The 23,961-nt window shown below is 39.2% G+C and overlaps 1 protein-coding gene across 8 annotated transcripts in view; it reads right to left on the minus strand.

Moving 5' to 3' along the window:
• Positions 1-23,961, minus strand: part of MTUS1 (microtubule associated scaffold protein 1) — a 114,154-nt gene that overhangs the window by 44,458 nt on the left and 45,735 nt on the right. Inside the window, exon 1 of one of the 8 annotated variants that reach the window (XM_015144830.3) lies at positions 9,502-9,915. The exons of the other annotated variants lie outside the window; for them this stretch is intronic. Within the exon in view, the coding sequence (XP_015000316.2) occupies positions 9,502-9,622 (121 nt within the window). The 5' untranslated portion in view covers positions 9,623-9,915. Of the gene's footprint in view, positions 1-9,501; positions 9,916-23,961 lie in introns of those variants that run through there. 8 annotated transcript variants of the gene reach the window in all.

Consider the following 23,961-nt stretch of genomic DNA (forward strand, 5'->3'; position numbering starts at 1 on the left):
TAAACACAGAATTTGGAAACGAATGTTGTCTACTTTTGTGTATACTCATTGACCTACTCACTCACTCATGAAATATATTTATTAAAATCTACCATGAGGGCGCTGCTGTGGTGGGTGTGCACCTGCTCTGGTGCTCTGGGGGACGGGAGAAGTATCACATAAGAGGGTGGTATTGCTCAGAGAGCCACAAAGACACCAAAGATCTCTGCTGACTCATGTTTCCCTAGTGCTCACCTCTTCAACTCCAAATCTCAACCTATCTGTATAAAGGTGACAGTCACTGACCGGATGGTATGTGCTTTCCACAACGTATTGCATTAAAAACTGATGTTTGTGGGGTTGACAAAACATAGGTTATGAACTCAGAGGCTGGTGAGGGGTCTCTTCATCCCTGCTAGCAGCGTGGACAGACAGAAAACTCCCTTCCTTCTGCCTAATCTAATCATACACATCTAAAAGTCCTCATAGGGACACCTACACACAAGTTCCTTCAGTCAGGGTTTCCCCAGCATCTGGTGGCAGGTGCTTATCCTGCCTATGCAATCTTACATATAGTTTTTAAAAGTTATCATTCATGTCAACTATTAGCTTACGTTCGTATAAAGTTTCCCAGTGTTCCCTTCATTAGCTGTTTACTCTAAAAGAGTTAACAGTAATAATTCAGGAGACATACAATATTTTTCTATTTCTAGGTAGATACGGCATTTACTGAAAATGGACAATTTTAAGCTCAGCAAAGCACAGTGTTTAGACATTTAAAATTACCCAAGCCAGGCCGGGCGCGGTGGTTCATGCCTATAATCACAGCACTTTGGGAGGCTGAGGCGGGTGGATCACGAGGTCAGGAGATCGAGACCATCCTGGCTAACACGGTGAAACCCTGTCTCTACTGAAAATACAAAAAATTAGCCGGGCGTGGTGGCGGGCGCCTGTAGTCCCAGCTACTCGGGAGGCTGAGGCAGGAGAATGGCGGGAACCCGGGAGGCGGAGATACCAGTGAGCTGAGATCGTGCCACGGCACTCCAGCCTGGGTGACAGAGCAAGACTCCATCTCGACAAAAAAAAAAAAAAAAAAAAAAAAAAAAAATTACCCAAGCCAATTATTTTTGGGGGGTGGGAGAAGGACTTATGATGCCTCAGCATTTAAACTTTTCATTACTATATTGGTAGAATTTGTTGCAATAGCTCATATTATATGAAAAAGGGTTCTACTTCTTTTCTTCACATTAAAAGCAGATTAGAGAACAGAAAGCATATTCATATAAAAAATTCCTGTTTGGGTTAATTATGCTTATAAAATTTTTTCCTGAAGCAACAGTCTAAACTTGCCCTTAACTATTTTTCACATAGCTGGCAGGAAAAAAGCAAATTTCTCATACTCTTATGGACCTAAAATGGACTACTAACTCAAAGAAGAGTTAACACAAATTCACCACATTCAGAAATACTTTTAAGAAGGCACTGCCTCCCTCCTATAGCAACCAAAAAAGCATGACACTGGTCTAAAAATAGACACATAGATCAATGGAAGAGAACAGAGAACCGAGATATAAAGCCACATGCTTACAGCTAACTGATCTTTGACAAAGTCAGCAAAAATACATACAACGGAGAAAGGACATCCTATTCAAAAAACGGTGCTGGGAAAATGAGAAGAGAGAAACTGCAGCCCTGTCTCTTATCACATGCAAAAATGAACTCAAGACAGATTGAAGACTTACAACGTAAGACCTGAAACAATAAAAATTCCTAGGCAGGGGCGGACTAGAAAAAACACTGGCCAAGGCAAAGAATTCATCACTAAGATCTCCAAGCAAATGCAACAAAAACAAAACTAGACGAATGGGACTTAAACTAAAAAGCTTCTGCACAGTAAAAGTAACAGTCAACAGAGGAAACAGACAACCTATAGAATGGGAGAAAATATTTGCAAACTATGCATTTGACAAATATCTAATATTCAGAATTTATAAGGAAAACCAACAACTCAACAAGAAAAAATACAACCCCAATAAAAAATGGGCAAAGGACATGTAGAGACTTTTCTCAAAAGAAGACAGAGAAGCAGCCAACATATGCAAAAGCAGAACATTAGAAAAAATGTTCAACATCACTAATCATCAGAGAAATGCAAATTAAAACCACAATGAGATACCATCTCATATCAGAATGGCTATTACTAAAAAGTCAAAAAATCATAGATGTTGGCAAGGATGTGGAGAGAAGGCAATGCTTATACACTGTTGGTGGGAATGTGAATTAGTACAATCTCTATGGAAAACAGTATGGAGATTCCTCAAAGAACTAAAAAAAGAACTACCATTCAACCCAGCAATCCCACTACCCGGTGTCTTCCCAAAGGAAAAGAAAAAAAAACAGACTATCTTACAACAGAAACGAAAATTAAAATAGCCAGTTAAATACTAGAAATATTTGTAATACAGGCAATAAATAAAAAGAGAACATCATTCTCAAAATACTAAGCAGTTAAAGACAAGCAATTTGGAAGAGAGGTGCCTAGGACTCAGGTCACCAGGGAGAAAAAAGGCAAATCTCTCACCCAAAAAGAAAGCTCTATTAGTCTTAATTTTCCACAGAGCCACATAATTGCTGATGTTTATAAAAAGGACCCTTGTGTACTAAAATAACCCAAAGTATTGCCTTAAACACAGAAATATGACATTCAGTATTAGATATCTTTAAAATCACACCTGTTGTGTTTCTACCTAGGAAAATAATATGCATACATTATTAATAAAATATTATTCATAGCTCTGAAAGATGTTTTAAAGCTCATAAAAAGTATATTACTTTATTTATAGGGTAATTCTCAATTAACCAGAATAAATTGTTCTAATGAAACAACTATTTATTATATACAGCTTGCCATGTTCCTCCAATGTCTCTTGATGAAAAACACTGCTGTCCTTCCCATTATGAATGCAACTCCAAACCATAATTATTTCCTTTCCATTTGTGTGTGAAAGTGGATACCAAGTTAAAATGTAATTTAGTGTAATAAAACTCTAATTATCTGAAACTTGTCAGATTAGGACATACGGTCTCTTTCAACATCTCACTTCTAAAAACTTACCAAAATCGGCCGGGCACGGTGGCTCAAGCTTGTAATCCCAGCACTTTGGGAGGCCGAGGCGGGAGGATCACGAGGTCAGGAGATCGAGACCATCCTGGCTAACACAGTGAAACTCCGTCTCTACCAAAAATACAAAAACTAGCCGGGCGAGGTGGTGGGCGCCTGTAGTCCCAGCTACTTGGGAGGCTGAGGCAGGAGAATGGTGCGAACCCGGGAGGTGGAGCTTGCAGTGAGCTGAGATCCGGCCACTGCACTCCAGCCTGGGCGACAGAGCGAGACTCGGTCAAAAAAAAAAAAAAAAAAAACCTTTCCAAAATCTTAACTATTGTGAACAAAACTTGCCATTTAACACTTTATTGTCTTCTTCAACAGAAAGCTGTAACTACAAAAGTGCAGCTCTTCATGTCACGGCAAAGCTACAGCTCTAAAACTGCCACGGCTACCGAAGCTTGGAATCAATCCACAGCAAAATGATTTCAGCATCATACCATTCGTAATACCAGTTTTTAGCTAACGCTTGTCTATGTGGCAAGAGTCCAGCAAAATCCTTCATGACTGCCTTCAAGGAGGCTGAAAGGAAGAATCTGGATTCACAGTAAGACAACTAAGGGGCAGTGAAAGGCTACTTCTCACATTCTTCTTCATCTTGGTCCTTTTGATTTCTTCTGCATTCTACAAAAGCCTAAATGTTATCTTTTCACATGCAAATTCTAACATATGTGGTATTTTAATGGAAGCTTTCTAATATGGCCTCACTGATGTCTACATTTTGTGGTACAAAAAACACAAGAGAAACTGAAGTTTATTTACTGTCACCCTAACGGTACATGAATAAATGCCCTCCTAATCCATAATACATCCATAAATGCAACAATAACATATTAAGCATACAAAAGCCATACTTAAAGTTGAGCACATTCCTTCCCAATGTATTTTATAACTGAAAATTCATTCAAGAGATCAAAAATCAAATATTAAGACTTACATCCAAACAATAAAACAACTTGAAAGTTTAACTGGAATCATTACAAATACGTAATCAATGCCCCTCCAAAATGCATAGAATAAACAGCAAGGCCTGTTGCAAGGTCCAACTTGTTAAATAATATACTCCCCTCATTTATAATCAGCCAACATCCACTTGAGAAATACCTGTTCTGCCTTCTCTGTGGCAGATACTGCAATAGGGATCTTAACATTTTATACCTATCTGTGCGACAGAGACTAGAGAAGTCACAGGCTCTATTTCCCAGCCTCCCTTCCAGGTAGATACAGTCATGTGACTGAGACCCGGCCAATGAGACAGAAGCTTAAGCGACCTGGCACCACCCCTTCCTCATTTCTTTTTCTTCCTTTCTGGAGCAGCCACTGTGAGACCATGAGGCAACAATCACGAAGACAGGGCTGAGAAGACAGCAGAGATGAGGATTCCGACATGGTGGAGCCACTAAACAACCTCAAAGCTGCTTTTCTTCAGGAGGGACAAGTTGCTTCTTAGTAAAGCTATTAATTCCATCTAAAAGGAGTCGAAAGTGAATACCAAATGTGAGAACATAATTTGATCAATTTCATTGTAAACAAACGCATTCACATTCTGCCTGCCTCTTACTGAACACCTGTTTAAAACGGTTCTCTTCCTGAACACAAAGAAGGGAAACAGACACGGGGGTCTACGTGAGGGTGCAGGGTAGGAGGAGGGAGAGGAGCAGAAAAAAATAACTCAGGTACTGGCCTTAATTCCTGGGTGATGAAATCATCTGTACAATAAACTATTTATTGTACAACAAACTCTGTGACATGAGTTTACCTGTGTAACAAACCTTTACATGTATCCCTGAACCTAAAAGTTCAAAATATAATAAAATAGCAAAAGTAAATGGAAATATTTTGTCCTGATACTAACTCTGCCATTCCTCGATATGTATGTACATGTGTTCCTCCTCCTTTGCGCTGCAGTAATCACGTTTAATGTCACTAGCTCAGCAGAAAGAATTCTGTCCTTAGTGCACTGAATTGCCTTCACTGGAGTTAAGAAGGAAATTACCCTGTGAGGTTCAAATGACACTCTTCATAGTAATTAATACAAGAATTTCCAGCTTCATAGAAAAACTGAATGCTAAGTGGCAGGGAATAAATTCTTAGCAAAGTCTTTTCCTTCCCCTGCCTCATTATAAAAATAGAACTAGTAAGCTGAGGTAAAATTCTGAAAGAGACGGAGTTTAATACTTTGGTAAGAAAGACTATTGCTGACCTTTCCCCACGTCAGTGAAGTCATCACTGGACTTCTCAGATTTTCATCTGCGCCTGATGTCCTGCAACATCATGCACAGTTCCTGACAAATTCCCTCCTCTCCCCTATTTACAGAGGAAAGATAACCTCGATCCAAAAGCACGCTTCACCAGTGGTGGACACCACCCAGTAATAATATATCACAGTGCCCAGTGCCCAGGTGCCAGGTCGCTTAAGCTTCCGTCTCATTGGCTGGGTCTCAGTCACATGACTGTATCTACCTGGAAGGGAGGCTGGGAAATAGAGCCTGTGACTTCTCTAGTCTCTGTCCCACAGATAGGTATAAAATGTTAAGAGTCCTATTGCAGTGACCGCTACGTGGGATCAGTGAGAAAGCTTATTCTGGCTGGATCTCTATAATGGCCAGCCCCCGTCCCACCACATTCTATGCTCAGAAATATTACAACTCTTTTGTTTCCTTGAAGGAGCCCTTCCTCAAACTCCTCTAGGCTTTTACATGCTTTTTTCTCTGTCTGAAACACTTGGTCTCTTGGTTAATTCTCCATTTCCTGAGAACGCAACTTAAAAGGCACTTCTACTGGAGGACCTGGATTAAAGGTACCTCCACCTGCTAAGAGCTGGCTGGGCACCGGTCCACACCCTGTATTATCACCTAGTGCTCTGTCTCCTTCTGTTAAACAGTGGGCTGTGTGAAGGCAGGGTCCATTTGGCTTACTCCCAGCCATACTTTCAGCACCTACCATCATGCCTGGTACACAGTACACGTCTAACAGGTACTTCCTTATGAAATGAATGCATTAATCTGTAATGCGAAAGACAGTTTAGAAGCAAGGGAAAGGCTGGAGGCACAGACCAAACAGAAAGCTTTTCAGAAAGCCCAGTCAACATCTTAGTCTGGATTATACAAAACTGTTCATATTTGACCACATTTTACTTATTAGAAGAGTAATTTTGTGTGTGTGGTTTTTTAAATAGAGACAGGGTCTCGCTAACTCTCCAAGGCTGGTCTCAAACTCCTAGCCTTAAGTGATCCTCTTGCCTTGGCCTCCCAAAGTGCTGGGATTACAGGTGTGAGCCACTGGCACCAGCCAAGAAGAGCAATTTCAATGCTTCAACATAATAGTGCCTGAACTAGGGTAATGGCAGGGGGTAAAAACAAATAGAGATTTCAAATGATGGAGTCTTAAGAGTATGACAACCAATTGATCGTGGATAAATCAGGACAAGTAATGAATCAAAGGTGGGGTATGGCCAGGCACGGTGGCTCATGCCTATAATCCCAGCACTTTGGGAGGCTGAGGCAGGTGAATTGCCTGAGGTCAGGAGTTCCAGACCAGCCTGGCCAACGTGGTGAAAACCCATCTCTATTAAAAACACAAAAAAGTTAGCTGGGCGTGGTGATTGGCGCCTGTAATCCCAGCTACTCGGGAGGCTGAGGCAGGAGAATTGTTTGAACCTGGGAGGTGGAGGCTGCAGCAAGCCGAGATGGCACCAGCGCACTCCAGCCTAGGCGACACAGCGAGACTCCGTCTAAAACAAACAAACAAACAACAACAGAAAACAAAGGTGGGTTCTGATGAGCAGACACATGGTGTCATGAAAAGAAACAGATAATTCAGGAGTATTAACTGAATTTAGGAGGTAAAAATAAGGAGACAATTCATTTAGATAAGATGAATTTCCAAGCAGAATAATACACTGAGGGTTTTCATATCTTCAGTCAGAAAATTCACAGATTTTGAGGCTAAGGGGAACCTGAAAGTCATCTCATGTGATTTCCTTATTTTGTAGCCCTGGGAGGTTAGGTGCACAGGGCTATTCACTTGGTCACTAGCAGAATCAAGGCTATAATCCAGGCCTCTTGGAATCCAGGTCAACACTACTGCACAGAGGCAACCAACACCACTTCCTTCACTAAGGATACAAACCCAAGGTACTGCTGACAGTCCGTTCAGATAAGAGTCACTGCGACGGTGTCAATACCCACCTGACGGACGATTTCTCGGACATTAAAATGACATAATACGGATAAGCCCACAAAAGACCGATATTGGGAGTAAGCAGAATTATATTCCTTACAGGATTTTAAAAAGCCTCCAACACACAAACAAAACACTTTCTCCATCCCTGCTATTCCTTGGATCTAACAAAATTACAGCAAAATTCGCAGCCAGAAAATATGCACGCTAAAAATTCTAAATAGAGGTCCCAGGTTTTAGTCTTATCTCTGCCACTTACTGTGCGCCTTTGGGCAAGTGAATTCACCTCTCTGGGCCTGAGACTTCCTGGTATAAGATAGATTAGATCACCTCTATGTGAACTCTAGCTCAAAAAATTATGATTGCAAATCAACAAAAAATAGTTTTACATAAGTTTAGAAAATAAAATGTGCCCAATACATCACTATTAATCAAACTCTGGTAACAGAAGCCTTGTGTCTTTTGCTTAAGCTGTCTTGGAAAGCTACCTGCTTCACAACAACACTACAAACAACTTAGAATGTCTACTACCAGAGCACTGGTTAAGTAAATCATGACTTATCCAACAATGGAATGTTACAGAACTAATTTTTTTTAATGAGGCAAATAAACATGTGATCACATGCAAATCTAAAATACATTAGCTTTAAAAAGGTATAGAATATATAGTACGCTTTTATTTCTGTATAACAAAAAAAGAATACAAAAGACCTACACAGATTTACACGCGAATGGAAACGTGCAAGGACACTATACAAGCAGCCTGAGAGTGGCTGTCTCCACGGAGTGCAGGCAGGGACCCAGGGTTAGAGAGAGGCTTGCCCAGGACTGCACAACCTTCCACACTGTTTGATTTTATTTTTAACTTGGGGTGTGGATTGTAGTATTTTTTTTAAAAAGCTCGTTAAAATTAAAAGCGATGTGGAGCTACCTTCGATCAGACAAATTATTGCAAATATAGAGAATATAGGGTACCCTTTAATTTTTTTCCCCCCCCACCTATTAATTTTTTCAGTTGGAAGGGCTGCAGCGGCCCTGGGCTGGGAGAGGAGTGCCACTGCTGACCACCTCCTCGCTGCCTCCCCCATTTACCTTCAGCTGGCAGCTCAGACTGAAAGGGAGAGGCTGGCAAACTCAAATGACAGGTCAAGGGGAGTTATGAAACACCAGAGAGAGGTGCTGGAAAAAATCAGAATTCTCCCACAGAGAAGGGAGATGCCTCTGGGAAAACTAAAAACAGTCAGCTGAAAAAAACTCCCCAGGGGCAGAGATGAGCCAAGTGCAAAACAAGACACACGAGGGGTCACATGCACATGAAGCAGAAAAAAAAAAAATCTATTTACATCCTCATCAAACAATCCTGCAACACCTAACACCAACCAGCCCAAAACAAATGTAACAGCACCCCAGCTAACATATTTTACAGAAGAAAACTGATTTAATTCACTGTGGTTGTAAAAATCATCTAGAACAAAAGTAGCAATGTAGGCCAACCCAATCCCCTGAAAGTGAGCAGACAGGTCACCATGTGCCTAAAATATATACTAAATTTGTTTTCATCTTAGGCACAGAGAATGAAAAGCAGATACAAACATAAACCTCAGGGGAAGTATTTTGAGATTGCACACGTTATTACTATGAAGACTGGAAAAGGACATTTGCGATTCACTTACCACTTCCCCCAAACCATTAGGATGTTTTCTGTCAGAAGAGTTTAGAATAGGGAAATCTTTCAGCATATTACAATTAACTGTCTCATCTGACTGAGAAACTATCCAATGAAAAACGATGGAAACCTTCTCATCTACACAGCGGGAAAAGAAATATTCTTCTAAATTTACCTATGTCCTATTTCCCAACCACTGGAAGTAAAATATAATTTAACAGGTGCTGATTTTCACACATTTGGCTGGTGACAGAGAAAGAGCTAGGGAACACCAAGGCAACAATTCTGACTTCCATCAACACAAACAACACAATCTGCTGCTAAAAGTAAAAGTATTATGCACTTGTGCTGAAGCAACAGAAAACAATTTTTAAATTAAGCCTCATCTCTCTTTAGAGAGAGCTTCGTTTCTCCAATTATCCGTCTCCTTGGAAAAACCTCTGATAAACATCTGCAAATTAATGAAGACGTTCCCCATGCAACACTAAGCAGAGATGTACGCAAGACAGACCTGTGTGGAAAACAACAGTGCTTCTCCTAAACCCTGAAGGAAGTCGAAGGTTTCGAAGCAATCCTTTGGCTGTCAGTCGTACGTGAATGGTGGATAAGGAGAATTTGGGAGACAACAACATGTCTTCGGAGCAGGTGGCGAGATTTCACAGAAGAGGCGATGTCCATGCACTGTCACATACTGTCTTTTAAACTCAGTACTCTTCACGGCCAAGAAATACAGTGAGAGGAAACATGCCTACACAGCAAATGTCATTCCACCAGAGAGGCAGAGAAGAAAAAAAATCCCCCAGGGCTAGCCAAGTGTTTCTGGCTTCCGTTTTCACTTCCAGATGTTACCAAAACGATGCTCTTCCTCTGAATAAAATCTCCTTCCTGCAGGTCCAGAAGCCGCCTCTGAACCACATCACACTGTGCACGCTTGCGGAGTTGTCAGGGTTTTCATCCGAGATGGTAAAGGGGAGGAGAAAGTGGGTGGTCTCAGGAGCTTTAGAAAACAACCAATAATGTCACAGATCCTGTGACCACTTGAAAGATCGCTAGGGGAAATTACTTCAAATGCCTAGTGTTTATCTCATAATTAGAAAAAAATTAAGATTTCCTGAAAGTACACTGTGTCCTGATTTTAACATTTTTCTCTTCTTATATTTGCACTAATAACAGGAGTATTTTTTTCTCTAGATATTTTTCATGTAAGCCTATATTTAAGCCTGGTATTTTGGAAAAATTTTGTTTTTGTTTTTTTTGTTTTTTTTTTTTTTTTTTTTAAGACTTCAGGCCATAAATGTTCCCAACGAAAATATTTTAAGAAAATTTCTATTCTAATATATTAATGACAGATTGTCAAAAGGTTAAAGTTCAACTTTAATTCCCACATGCTGAGGACCTCACAAATAGTCAACAACGAAAGATGAATACGGTTTCTCTACCAGAGGTACTATCAGAGTTCCAGAGGAATAGTCTATCAGATTGGCATATTCTAAAGACTACATTTATTGTGTGAGTAATTTAGAACATCAAGTGGTCTCTTACAGCGCTCTTTAAAGACTAGGAGTGTGAGGAGGGCACAGTTATCAGTATCTTTTGCCAGTTATCTACTAATTTTTATTTCAGCAGAGTGGCTTGTAAAAGCATGTTAAAACACGATGGCAAAAACCAAAAGAACTTGTAAAACAAAGATATGGATCTAAGAATTAACAACAATATGCCCACTTAAGCTAATTCCAATAAACCACAAATAGCCTCAGCTCTTAACATTTTTAAAAAATGTTATAAAGTACAACAAAACAATGTTTTAAAAATGTGCTATGCCAGTTTCCAAGATTTCCTAGAAAATAAGACTCAGAAATAAATGCAGAATTGTTACCGTAAATAACACTAGTAAGTGCTACTAAAACCGGCAGGAAGCAGTTCTTTTAGAAATTCTATAGAGTAGGTTATGAAGCGGGGAGGAGAGAGGGAGGAAGGGAAAATTTAAGTAAGTCCTCTTCCCTCAGATCCCCTCCCTCTTTACTCAAGCCCCCAACTTGCCATTTTAGAGGCTGTCAGCAAGGGAGACAGACCCAATAACCCGTCCAGGGCTCCTGTGAGAAAGATACACCTAGTTCATACACTGACGGAAAACCCGCTAAATACACTGCACCATGGCAACTGAAGCCAAATGATCAAGGAACTAAAGTCAAGGCAAGCTGCTTTTAGGGGTTGCCTTTTACTTTATCCCAGTTTATTATTAAAAAACCTAAACACCTTTTCCTTCCAGATTCTACATACTAAAAATATACCAGAACCTTTTCCTCTACCCCCCCAAACCTTGTAAAAACCAAGAAATCAGTCAGCATTAAAAACATAAATAGAAGAACGGAGTCAAATTTTGATATGATTAAAAACAGATATGCCACCACTCCATACAGTAGGAGGCGTCCTTTCTTTATTTTGGTTGTGTCTGCTGTTTATTCAGTAATAGTAAATTCTAAATTATCCTTTTTCTTTTTTTTCAGATGGAGTTTCACTCTTGTTGCCCAGGCTGGAGTGCAACGGCACGGTTTCTGCTCACTGCAACCTCCACCTGCCGGGTTCAAGTGATTATCCTGCCTCAGTCTCCCAAGTAGATGGGATTACAGGTGCCCCCCACCATGCCTGGCTGATTTTTGTATGTTTAGTAGAGACAGGGTTTCACCATGTTGGCCAGGCTGGTCTTGAACTCCTGACCTCAGGTGATCCACACACCTCGGCCTCCAAAGTGCTGGGATTACAGGCGTGGGCTGCCGCGCCCGGCCTTAAATTATCCTTGTTAAAAGGGAAGTTCTTTAGACTCCCTAAAAGAAGAAATTAGCAATCTAATCACCAATTAATCACATTCATTAACATTTTTACTTGAATTACATTAAGCTATAACCACACATATTAAAAATAAACGTTGTTAATGGTATCTCTTAACAGCAGAGTAAGAAGCTGCAGGAATAAACGAAAACAGTGCCAGTGAGGAGGAAAAGCCAAAAGTCACTCATTTGTACAGTGAAATACACACACAAACATAGCAAGGTGTATTAGATACATGACAGAACTACACAAACTAGGTTTCGATTCTTTCCCAAACATAATCTGCCTCCTGGTGGCCATGCAGCACAAGTGCACCAAAGCAAGGGAGCTGCCCTGGCAATCCCTGAACACGAATGGCCATCACTTAACAATCTACTGCTCCAAGCACTCTCTTACACACTTTATGTTTGCTCATTTAAGTAACCGGATAAGCAAGTACTTTCAGGTCACAACTATTTTTATACTATATATGCCTCTAGGGGGAGCCAAGATAAAAAAAACTGGTTCAAAAAAATTCTTTGATTATTTGATCGTCTGTTACCACTTAGGCACTCTGTATTTTCTGAAATAGAACGAATGTAAGAGAAGAAACTAAAAAAAAGTGTCTTTGTTATTTTTAAAAGTCTTAATTTAAGAGGAAAAGATAGGCATCACTTGAGGACAAGAGAGGAAAAAATAAGGAAATTTTAGTGCCTAAGGTAGAACACTTTGTAGTTGGTAAAACGTTAGCTATGAGTCTTTATGAGCTGGGTGTGGTGGTGAGATTACATGCCTGTAATCTCAGCACTTTGCAAGGCCAAGGCGGGTGGGATCACCTGAGGTCAGGAGTTCAAGACCAGCCTGGCCAACATGGTGAAACCCCGTCTCTACTAAAAATATAAAAAATTAGCTGGGCATGATGACAAGGTAAGAACCGCTTGAATCCAGGAGATGGAGGTTGCAATGAGCAGAGATTGCACTACTGCACTCCAGGCTGGGCAACAAGAGCAAAACTCCTCTTCACAGAAAAAAAAAAAAAAAAAAAAAAAGATGAGTCTCTATGAAGCAGAGCCTGTGTTAGGATGTCAGTGGAAAACAAAACCATGATTTAAAATTTTATGCAATGTAGGATCTCAACTTCAAACAAAAAGGATAAAGTATATTGGAGCAAACATGCCAAAATGTCAGCAATGCTCTGGGAGGTGGAAGAGGCAAGACTTCTATTTTTCTTTATTATATGTGTTTGTATTTTCCTTTTTTTTTCAAAAATCCTGGAGCCAGAAAAAAATTAAGAAATTTAAGTGTTAGAATAATTTTATAGAAAGCTTACAAAATGACCCAAGTTTTCATAATGACACAAAGAAAAATAAATGATGTGTAAAGTCTATACTAAGGCTTAAATAACAAAAGATGATGATACAAAATGTTTGGTAAGTCAATATGTTGTAATATCACAGTATATTCAAACACACAGAAATTCCACCGAAAGCTACATAGAAATGTGGTTTTTTAAATCAGGGATTTAGAAAACAATGTCATGATTCTAGACAAGATTCTAGCATAATCTGTATAGTATGCTTAGATGCTACAAAATGCACTCAATTTGTCTGTTATTGTTAATTATCATAAAGAATGAGGAAGATTAAAATTTAAACCAAGTGGCTTGTTCAGAGATTCAAGCATCTCTATCCAATCAGTCTTCTTTAGCCTAATATGGAACATTAATCTTAATATTTATTTCCTTACTTTTCCTAACACAGCATTAACTGCAACATTTTCTTCATTTTACTCCTCATAGTCTTTAATGTAATAAGTTCAATTCTCTATTCCAGTTGTATAAACTTCAACTTAAGGCCCAATTTTTCCACACTATCCTCTTCCTCGGTACGAAGATATATTGTAATTATCAAAAAATTAACACAAAGCAATTAGAAAAACAATCAACTTCCAACCACTGATCAATTTCCATTGATAAGCTCTCAAAGAACAGTGATATTGCCTTTTATTTTGCAATAAGCAAAATAAGAGTTTAAATTAAAAGCAGTAATCCTTTGAATTCATGTACAATGTTTGTTTTTAAAAAACAAAAACCATATGTTCATTGTAGATTTTTTTTTTTTCTAGACAGAGTCTTGCTCTGTGCCCCAGGCTGGAGTGCAGTGGCGCGATCTCGGCTCACTGCAAGCTCCGCCTCCCGGGTTCATGCCATTCTCCTGCCTCAGCCTCCCGAGTAGCTGGGACTACAGGTACCCGCCACCACGCCTGGTTAATTCTTTTTTTTTTTGTATTTTTAGTAGAGACGGGGTTTCACCATGTTAGCCAGGATGGTCTCAATCTCCTGACCTCATGATATGCCCACCTTGGCATCCCACAGTGCTGGGATTACAGGCGTGAGCCACCGCACCCAGCAAGAATTTTTTTTTTTAATTTAAATTACTTACACATCAGACTGCTCTGCAATTTGTTTTTAAACTTACTATAAGCTTAATAAACTTATTAAACTTAAAAATTTCACTTATCTTTCCATGGGATTAAATAAGCCTTTATATTGTTATTTTAATGGCTTCAAAAAATCTTTAAAATGTCAACGAACTTAATTCCTATAAGGTATATAGGTTGTTTCCAATTCTCCCCCATTGTAAATAATTCTGAAAAGCAGTAAATAAGTAAATGAATGATTTTCCTAGACCCAATTCTGAAAAACAGAATTCCTGGGTAGAAGGTGTTTGTTCTCCGCTGCAGCTGCTGTAATTCACACTTAAGGAGCTGTACATGTGAGTGCTGTTTCTCACTCTTTGCCAGTACCAGGTACTAGCATTAAGAAATAAGCAGGAACTGAGAGCACGTTATTTTAACTCATATTTGGTGAACATTTTTCATATATTCCTTAGTCCTTCATACATTTCTTTTTTTCTGTCCATCCACTTATTTTTCCCTTTCTTTTTGTTTAGTTTTTTAAAATTGTGGCAAGAACACTTAATATGAGATCTACCTTCACAATAAAATTTTAAGGGGACAATACAATATTGTTAACTATAGGCACAATGCTGTAACAAATATCTTGAAAACTTTTTTGCCCTTGCATAACAAACCTTGTACCATTGAACAGTAAGTTCCCATTCCCCGGCAACCACCATTCTACTCTGCTTCTGACTTTGACTATGTTAGATGCCTCCTATAAGTAGAATCATACAGTATTTGCCCCATGACTGGCTTATTCCATTTAGCCTGGTGTCCTCCAGCTTTATCTGTATCATTGCATATGGCAGGACTTTCTTTTTAGGGGCTGCATAATACTCCATTGCACATATATGCCATATTTGCTTTACCCTATGGACATTTAGGTTGTTCCCACATCCTGGCTATCATAATGTGGCAATGTCCACTGTTGTGGGAAGTCAGGGACTCTGAATGGAGGGGCCGGCTTGAGCCGCAGCAGAGGAGACATAAATTGTGAAGATTTCATGGACATTTACCACTTCCCTAATAATACTCTTATAATTTCTTACACCTGTCTTACTTTAATCTCTTAATCCAGTTATCTTTGTAAGCTGAGGATGTATGTCACCTCAAGACCCTGTGATGATTGCGTTAACTGAACAAACTGATTGTAAAACGTGTGTTTGAACAATATGAAATCAGTGCACCTTGAAAATAAACAGAGTAACAGCGATTTTAAGGAACAAGGGAAGACAACCATAAGGTCTGACTGCCTGTGGGGTCGGGCAGAACAGAGCCATATTTGTCTTCTTGCAGGGAGCCTATAAACAGACATGCAAGGAGGAGAGATATTGCTAAATTCTTTTCCTAGCAAGGAATATAATATTAAGACCCTAGGAAAAGAACTGCATTCCTGGGGGGAGGTCTATAAATGGTCGCTCTGGGAGTGTCCTATGTGGTTGAGATAAGGACTGAGCTATGCCCTGGTCTCCTGCAGTACCCTCAGTCTTACTAGGGTGGGGAAAAATCTCTGCCCTGGTAAATTTGTGGTCAGACAGGTTCTCTGCTCCCAAACCCCATTTTCTGTTAAGATGTTTATCAAGACAATACGTGCACCGCTGAACACAGACCCTTATCAGGAGTTTCTGGTTGTGCTCTGGTCCTGTTTCCTCAGAAGCATGTGATCTCTGCTCTGCCTTCTGCCCTTTGAAGCATGTGATCTTTGTGACCTACTCTTTGTTCATTATCCCCTCCCCTTTTGAAATCCCTAATAAAAACTTGCTGGTTTTGCGGCTCAGGACTTACCGGTATGTGATGTTACCCCCAGTGACCTAGCTGTAAAATTCCCCTCTTTGTACTCTTTCTCTTTATTTCTCAGACCAGCTGCCACTTCAGGAAAATAGAAATACAGGGGGCGGGTTCCCCCAATAGACCATGGGAATGCAAATATCTCTTCAACATCTTGATTTCAATTATTTTGGTAAATAACCCCTTATCAGATGTATGGTTTGCAAATATTTTCTCTTATCTCATAAGCTGCCTTTTCATGCTATTAAATGATTGCTTTGCTCTGCAGATTTTTATTTTATGTACTCCCACCTGCCTATTTTTGCTTTTATTACCTGGGCTTTTGGTGTCATACCAAGAAAAATCTCATGAAGTTTTGTCCCATGTGTTCTTTGAGGTGTTTTACACTTTCAGATCTTATATTTAAGTTTTTAATCCATCTCGAGCTGATTTTTGTGTACTGTGTGAGATAAGGGTCCGATTTCATTATTTTGCTTGTGGATGACCAGTTTTCCCAGTACCATTTACAAAGCGACTATCCTTTCCCTATTGTGTATTCTTGGCATGTTTGTTGAAGATTAGCTGACCATATACGCATGGATTTATTTCTGGACTATTTTATTTCATCAGTCTATGTTTCTGTCTTTATGCCAGTTCCATACTGTTTTAATTACCGTGTGTTGTAATATACTTTGAAATCAGGAACTATGATGCCTCCAGCTTTGTTCTTTGTCAAGATTGTTTTGGCTATTTGCAGTCCTTTGTCATTCTATATGAATTTTGGAATTGCTTTTCTATTTCTGTAAAAAAAAAAAAAATGACACTGGGATTTTGATAGGGGTTGCATTGACTCTGTAGATCTCTTTGGGTGGTATGTCCACTTAGCCTCTATTATAGAGTTGTCTTTCTCTTGCTGATTTGACAGAGCTCTACAAAGAGTATGTGCTAATATTATCTCAGTTTGTTCTTTGCTTATAAATACTGTTTCTATGGTTTTTATTCTCATTTTTTAATTTTTCTGAGACAGAGTCTCACTCTGTCATCCAGGCTGGAGTGCCATGGTGCAATCTCAGCTCACTGCAACCTCTGCCTCCTGTGTTCAACGATTCTTCTGCCTCAGGCTTCTGAGTGCTGGGACTACAAGTGCGTGCCACCACGCGCAGCTAATTTTTTGTATTTCTGGTAGAGATGGGGTGTCGCTACGTTGCCCAGGCTGGTCTTGAACTCCTGGCCTCAAACAATCCACCTGTCTTTGACTCCTAAAGTGTTGGGATTACAAGCATAAGCCACTACACACGGCCTGTTTCTAAGGTTTTTTAAAGCTTTTATTGTTCTAATTATTAATCGTTTCTATTATACTAGTGTTCCTGGAAAGATCTTTTCTACTTAAGTCCATATTCTTAGTGTTTTAATTACTTTGTGTGTTTAAAACTAATTTATCTGGAATACTTTGCATATATATGAAAAAGATCTAGCTCCTGCTAAAAAGGTAGCCACTGTCTCAAGACGATTTACTAAAGGATCCACTTCTCCCAACCCCAACACCAACTGGAAACAGCAAATGTATCCCATATCAAAAGAGCAACTGCTTTTTAAGTATAAGGGGAGAGTTACGATAATCATAAAACAACAGTGAAAAACAGCCTTCTCTCTGCTCTCACCAGAAGAAACCCTGGCACCCTTGGCATCACCTCATCAGCAGGCTTGCAGCTTGCAACCACTTCCTAGCACTTGGCCAAAGAAGGCAAGAAAGCTGCCCTGTTCTCCTGTGCTGTCTTTACTAAGTAACTGTGGAAGGAACAGTGCATTTTCTACCTTCCAAGGCAGACACCCTGGCACCTGAGACTGATGATCTTGTGTAAAACAAGCAGGGTGCTGGATAAATACAGCTCTGGTATCCCAATGGCTTTAGTGTGTGGCAGAACCAAAGTAATAATAGTATGCTGTGGTATGTGTGACATCTTCCTTATCAACAGTAAGCCCAGATTTTTTTTAGAGTCAATGTCAACTAGAATCCTGTAGCATCATAACCTTTAAATAAATTGCAACGGTTAGACCCCAAGAGGTTGGTTCTTGACTTTACGTAGTCTCTCCTGCTTGCTTTACGGATTTAAAATAATACAACTTCCTGGAAAAGAACTCTAAAAATAAGCCACTAGAATTATAAAAACAATGTAAAAGATCATCATCGTTACCGTTCCTAGCAGCTGAATCAACTATTATTTGAGAACCTTTTATAAAACAATTCTATGATGTCAAATTATTCCCTTTCTGGGAATCATTCCCCCAATATTCCCATGTTTCCAAATGAGAAATTTGAGACTTGGAGAGGCTTAGCAACTAGCCCAAGGTCAGGACACAAATAGAAAGTGGCAGGACCAAGGTTTAAACCAATATCCTGTGCCTTAAAAGTTCGTTCTCCTCCTGCTCTTCTACGTTGTCTTATGAGATAATGAAATTTCTTTAATTGATAAAGGTCAAGCTAAAACAATGACGTAACATTTTAAACTATTATGTTAGTCAAAAAAATTTAAAAATAATATCCAATGCTGACCAAGGTATGATGAAGCCAGCTGTCTTTTATGTCAACCACGGTATAAACTGACATGAAGCTTTTGGAAAACAATTTGGCTATTTGAGTGAAGTGACTGTAAACAGCTACATATTTTGATTTCCTGATACTACTTCTAAGAATCTATCACAAGAAATTTCCCCCAAAGTTGAAAGTGCTAATTGTACAGATGTTCAACATAGAATCATGTATGAATGTGATACAGAGCACTAAAAATATTCAAAAGTAGTTAAATGTTACTGTATCTGCTAAATGTAAAAGTGATTACTATATATTAAATGACACAGCAGGACATAAACTTATCTAAATTTCATTTAAAATCACAAATTTAAAAAAGCTAAAGGGTGATTCCTAAACTACATGCTAAACTTTTTGAAGTGTGGCAAACTGCTATAATTAAAAGTGACTATGTTACTAGAACTAAGGAATATGAAGTTGGTCAACTCAACTGTAATCTCCACCACTATTTACTGCTTTAAAATAAAAATACCTCAAAGCCATAGTAGAGCAATTAAAAATTTAACACTCAGAGGAACACGTCTATGTGTGGAGGCAATGTCTTCTATATCAGCTAAAATATGACTAATTTCCAGCAGAATATGAAAAAAGTCAAGGTGATCTGCAGTCACAGAATATCACAGTGGGGAGAAATCTAGAAATCTGCCCTTTCAGTTACATAGAAAACTATTATCAAAGAGGTTCAATGATCCATCCAAAGTCACTGACTGTCTGGACAACATTTTTCAGCATCAAAGTTGTCCTTCCAAAGTGAACACACTTTGTTGTGGTCCTCTGTCCACAAAGTAACTTCTCACTAGGCTCCTCATAATACCAGGTTAGTCTTAAGTCATGATAATAACGAACCATCAAGAAGAAGAACCTGGGAAAGTCATGCTTATGGTTTTGGGAAAATACACAGGCGTACCACACAAACTAGATTAAATGCAATGTTGACCCCTTAGAATACATTCTATATACTCTACAGAGTCATATACAGATTCAATGTAACAGGAATAATTAGAATTAGTATTCGATTTATTATGTTCCTAAAATCTCACGTGACTTCATTACAGAGACTGACAAAAGCTGATCCTAAAATTCATAAAGAAAATCAAGAGACCCAGAATAGCCATAACAATCTTGAAATAAAAGAAAAACGTTGAATGACTCACATCCTGATTTCAAAACTTACTAATCAAGACAGTGTAGTACTGGCAAAGGTAGACGTATACATGCAAATAACACAATTTAGAAACCAGAAATAAACTCTCACATTCTTAACCAATTATTTTTAACAAAGGTGCCAAGGCATATCGATGGGGGAAAGAATAATGTTTTCAACACCTGGATGTCCATGTGCGAAAAACAGTTAGACTTTCTACCTCATACCATATAAAAATATAACTCAAAATTAATCAGAAACCGAAATGTAACAGCTAGAATAGCAAAAAAATCTTAAAAGAAAACACAGGCATAAATCTTCACAACCCTGGATGAGGCAACTGTTTCTGAGATACAATACCAAAAGCAGAAGCAACAAAAGAAAAAAAATTGATAAAACTGGACCTTGTCAAAATTTAAAACATTTGTGTTTCCAAGGACACTATCAAGAAAGTGAAAACACAGCCCAAGAACTGGGAGAAAATATGTGCAAATGATAACTCTGACAAGGGTCTAATATCAGACTATATAAGAACTCCTACAATTCAATAAAAAAATCCAGTTTAAAATTGGCAAATGATTTGAATAGACACTTCTCCAAAGAAGATATACAAACGGCCAATCAGCATGCAAAGCGGCACTCAATGTCACTGGTTGTCAGAACGCAAATTGAAACGAGACATCACTTCATACCCAGTAGGATAGCTGTTAACAAAAAAGACAGACAAAGCCAAGTGCTGACAAGGATGTGGAAAAATGGGATTCTTCCTACACTCTTGGTGAGGATATAAAATTGTCCAGCCACTTTGGAAAATAGCCTGGAGGTTTCTTAAAGTGTTAAACACAGAGCTACCATTTGAGCCAGTTTTCTGATTATGGTTAACTAAATTTTAAACAAAACCATTCCACAGAATATTAGCTATCTTTTTTCCCCAGATATTAGGATGTACCAGAAACTTGAAATAAAAGCCTAAATGTGCATAACATAGAATTTCTTCTGCATTTTTAGACTATAAAGGCTTTAGTAGCCATAGATATTCACATTGAGCATCCTGGGGATCTTTAGAACTTAGATCATTCTGCATGGCTGTCTTCCCAGCTTTAAGAGCCTACAAAAGGTTAAGAATTCTGTGATAATTCCCCCACACTTCCCTGCTTATTATGCTGAGGAAACTGAATACACCTGATGGGGCATCAAGGATATTTGTTATTCATGATATAATGTTATCCACCCTATTTTCTTTGCACAAGAGGCTCAGAAATTTATACCTCCTGCCCAGGTTTCCCTCACATCACAGCCTTCAATCCCGGACCTCTCTTCTAGGACAAGCCAGCCCTCCTTCCTAGAACTTAGTGCATGTGTGATTCCTGTTTATTTGAGCAGGTTTTTTGTTTGTTTGTTTGCTTTTACTATCCTGTTAGCTCCCCAGAGACAAGGCCCCTGCTCATTTTTCGCTCAGGACTGCATCCTTAACACCTGACACTCACAATGTATAAAGAAACTGTAGTCGACATTCTGTAACAGTACAGGCATACCTGGGAGATACAGATCACCCCATAAGACACATGTCATAATAAGGCAAATCACAAAAATTGTCTGGTTTCTCAGTGCATGTAAAACTTATATTTACACTACACTATAGTCTGCTAAGTGTGCAATAGCATTATGTCTAAAAAACAATATGCCTTAATTTAAAAATATTTCATTGCTAAAAAAAAAATGCTGATGATCATCTGAGCTTTTAGTAAGCAGGAATTCTTTTGCTGGCGGAAGGTCTTGCCTCAGTGCTGATGGCTGCTGACTGATGATTAGGGTGGTGGTTGCTGAAGGTTTGGGTGGCTATGGCAATTTAAAATAAGACAGCAATGAAGTTTGCAACATCAACTGACTCTTTCATGAAAGATTTCTCTGTAGCATGTGATGCTGTTTCATAGCATTTTACCTACAGCAGAACGTCTTTCACAATTGGAGCCAATCCTCTCAAACCCATCGCTGCTTTAAGTTTATGGAATATTCTGACTCCTTTGTCATTTCAACAATGTTCACAGCATCTTCATCAGGAGTAGATTCCATCCCAACAAGATACTTTATTTGCTCATTCATAAGAAGCAATTCCTCATTCTGCTCAAATTTCACCAGAGATCAACAGCAATGCAGTCACAGCTGTAGGCTTCACTTCTCATTCTAGTTCTCATCCTATTTCTACCACATCTGCAGTGACTTCCTCCACTGAAGCACTGAACCCCTCAAAGTCATCCATGAGGGTCAGGTCAACTTCTTTCAAACTCCTATTCAGTTGGTGCTTCGATCTCCTTCCATGAATCATGAATGTTCTTAATGGCATCTAGAAGAGCAAACCCTTTTCAGAAGGTTTTCAACTGACTTTGCCCAGTTCCATCAGAAGAATCGGTATCTACAGCAGTTACAGTCTTACACAATGTACTTCTTAAATAGTAAGACCTGAAAGTCAAAATTACTCCCTGATCCGTGGGCTGCAAAATGGCTGCTATGTTAGCAAGTGTGAAAACATTCATCTTCCTGTACATCTCCATCAGAGTTCTTGGGTGAACAGGTGCATTGTCAGTCACAAGTAATATTTTGAAAGAAATGTCTTTCTGAGTTGTAGGTCTTAACAATGGGCTTAATATTCAGCAAACCAGGCTGTAAACAAATACGCTGTCATCCAGGCTTTGCTGTTTCATTTGTAGAGCACAGGCAGAGTAGATTTAGCATAATTCTTAAGTGCCCTAGAATTTTCAGAATGGTAAGTCAGCATCGGCTTCAACTTAAAATTACCAGATGCATTCGCTTCTAATAAGACAGCTTGTCCTCTGAAGCCAGGCACTGACTTCTCCTGTCTACCTGTGCAAGTCTTAAACAGCATCTTCTTTCAATATGAAGCTGTTTCACCCACACTGAAAGTCTGTTGTTTTGTGTAGCCACCTTTATCAATGATCCCAGCTAGATCTTCTGAATAACTTGCTACTTCACCTTGTACTTTCATGTTATGAAGAGTTACTTTAAACCTCATGAACCAACCTCTACTAGCTTCCAACTTTTTTTCTGCAGCTTCCTCACCTCTCTCAGTCTTCAATTGAGGAGAGTTAGGGTCTCATCCTGGATTAGGCTTTGACTAAAGCGAAAGTTGCAGCTGGCTTAATCTTCTGGTCAGATCTCTCAAACTTTCTCTATGCCGGGAGTCTGTTTTGCTTTCTTATTTGTGGGTTCACTAGAGTAGCCCTTTTAATATTCTTCAAGAACTTTTCATTTACAACTTGGCTAACTGCTTGGCACAAAAGACCTGGCTTCTGGCCTATCTTGGCTTTCAATGTGCCCTCCTCATTAAACTTAATCATTTCTATCTTTCGATTTAAAGTGAGAGACATGCGACTTTTCTTTCACTTGAATATTTACAGGTCATTATAGGGTTATTAATTAGTTATTTTCAATATTATTGTGTCTCAGGGAAAAAGGAGGATCAAGGAGAGCGAAGGGGATGGAAGAGGGACCAGTCAATGGAGCAGTCGAAATGCACACGCATCAGCTGGGTTCGCTGTCTTACATGGGCATGGTCTGTGGTGTCCCGAAACAATCGCAATAGTAATATCAAAGATCACCGATCGCAGATCACCATAACAGATATAATAATAACGAAAAAGCTTGAAATAGTGTGAGAATTACCAAAATGTGACACACAGACATGAAGTGAGCAACTGCTGTTGGGAAAAATGATGCTGGTAGACTCGTGAAAAATACAGTATTGGCAAAGCTCAAGAAAATGAGCGATGCTTATACCTTCATTTCTTCTGATTTGGTGTTCTAATCTGCCAGGGATTCAGAAGCCACATAACTGTTTTATCACTGTATACAAAATAAGACAATGTAGGCAGTGTATGGGAGACCTTATCTATCTATCTAGAGAGATCAATCCATCTATTTTTTTTTTTTTTTTTTGGAGACAGGGTCTTGCAGTGTCACCCAGGCTGGAGTGCAGTGGCATAATCTAGGTTCGCTGCAACCTCTGCCTCCCAGGTTCAAGCAATTATCCTGCCTCAGCCTCCTGAGTAGCTGGGACTCCAGGAGCGTACCACCACGTCTGGCTAATTTTTTTGTATTTTAAGTAGAGATGGGGGTTTCACCACATTGGCCAGGCTGGTCTCGAACTCCTGACCTCAAGTGATCCACCCGCCTTGGCCTCCCAA

Source organism: Macaca mulatta, chromosome 8 (genome assembly GCF_049350105.2).
Source record: "Macaca mulatta isolate MMU2019108-1 chromosome 8, T2T-MMU8v2.0, whole genome shotgun sequence".
NCBI classification, from domain to species: domain Eukaryota; kingdom Metazoa; phylum Chordata; class Mammalia; order Primates; family Cercopithecidae; genus Macaca; species Macaca mulatta.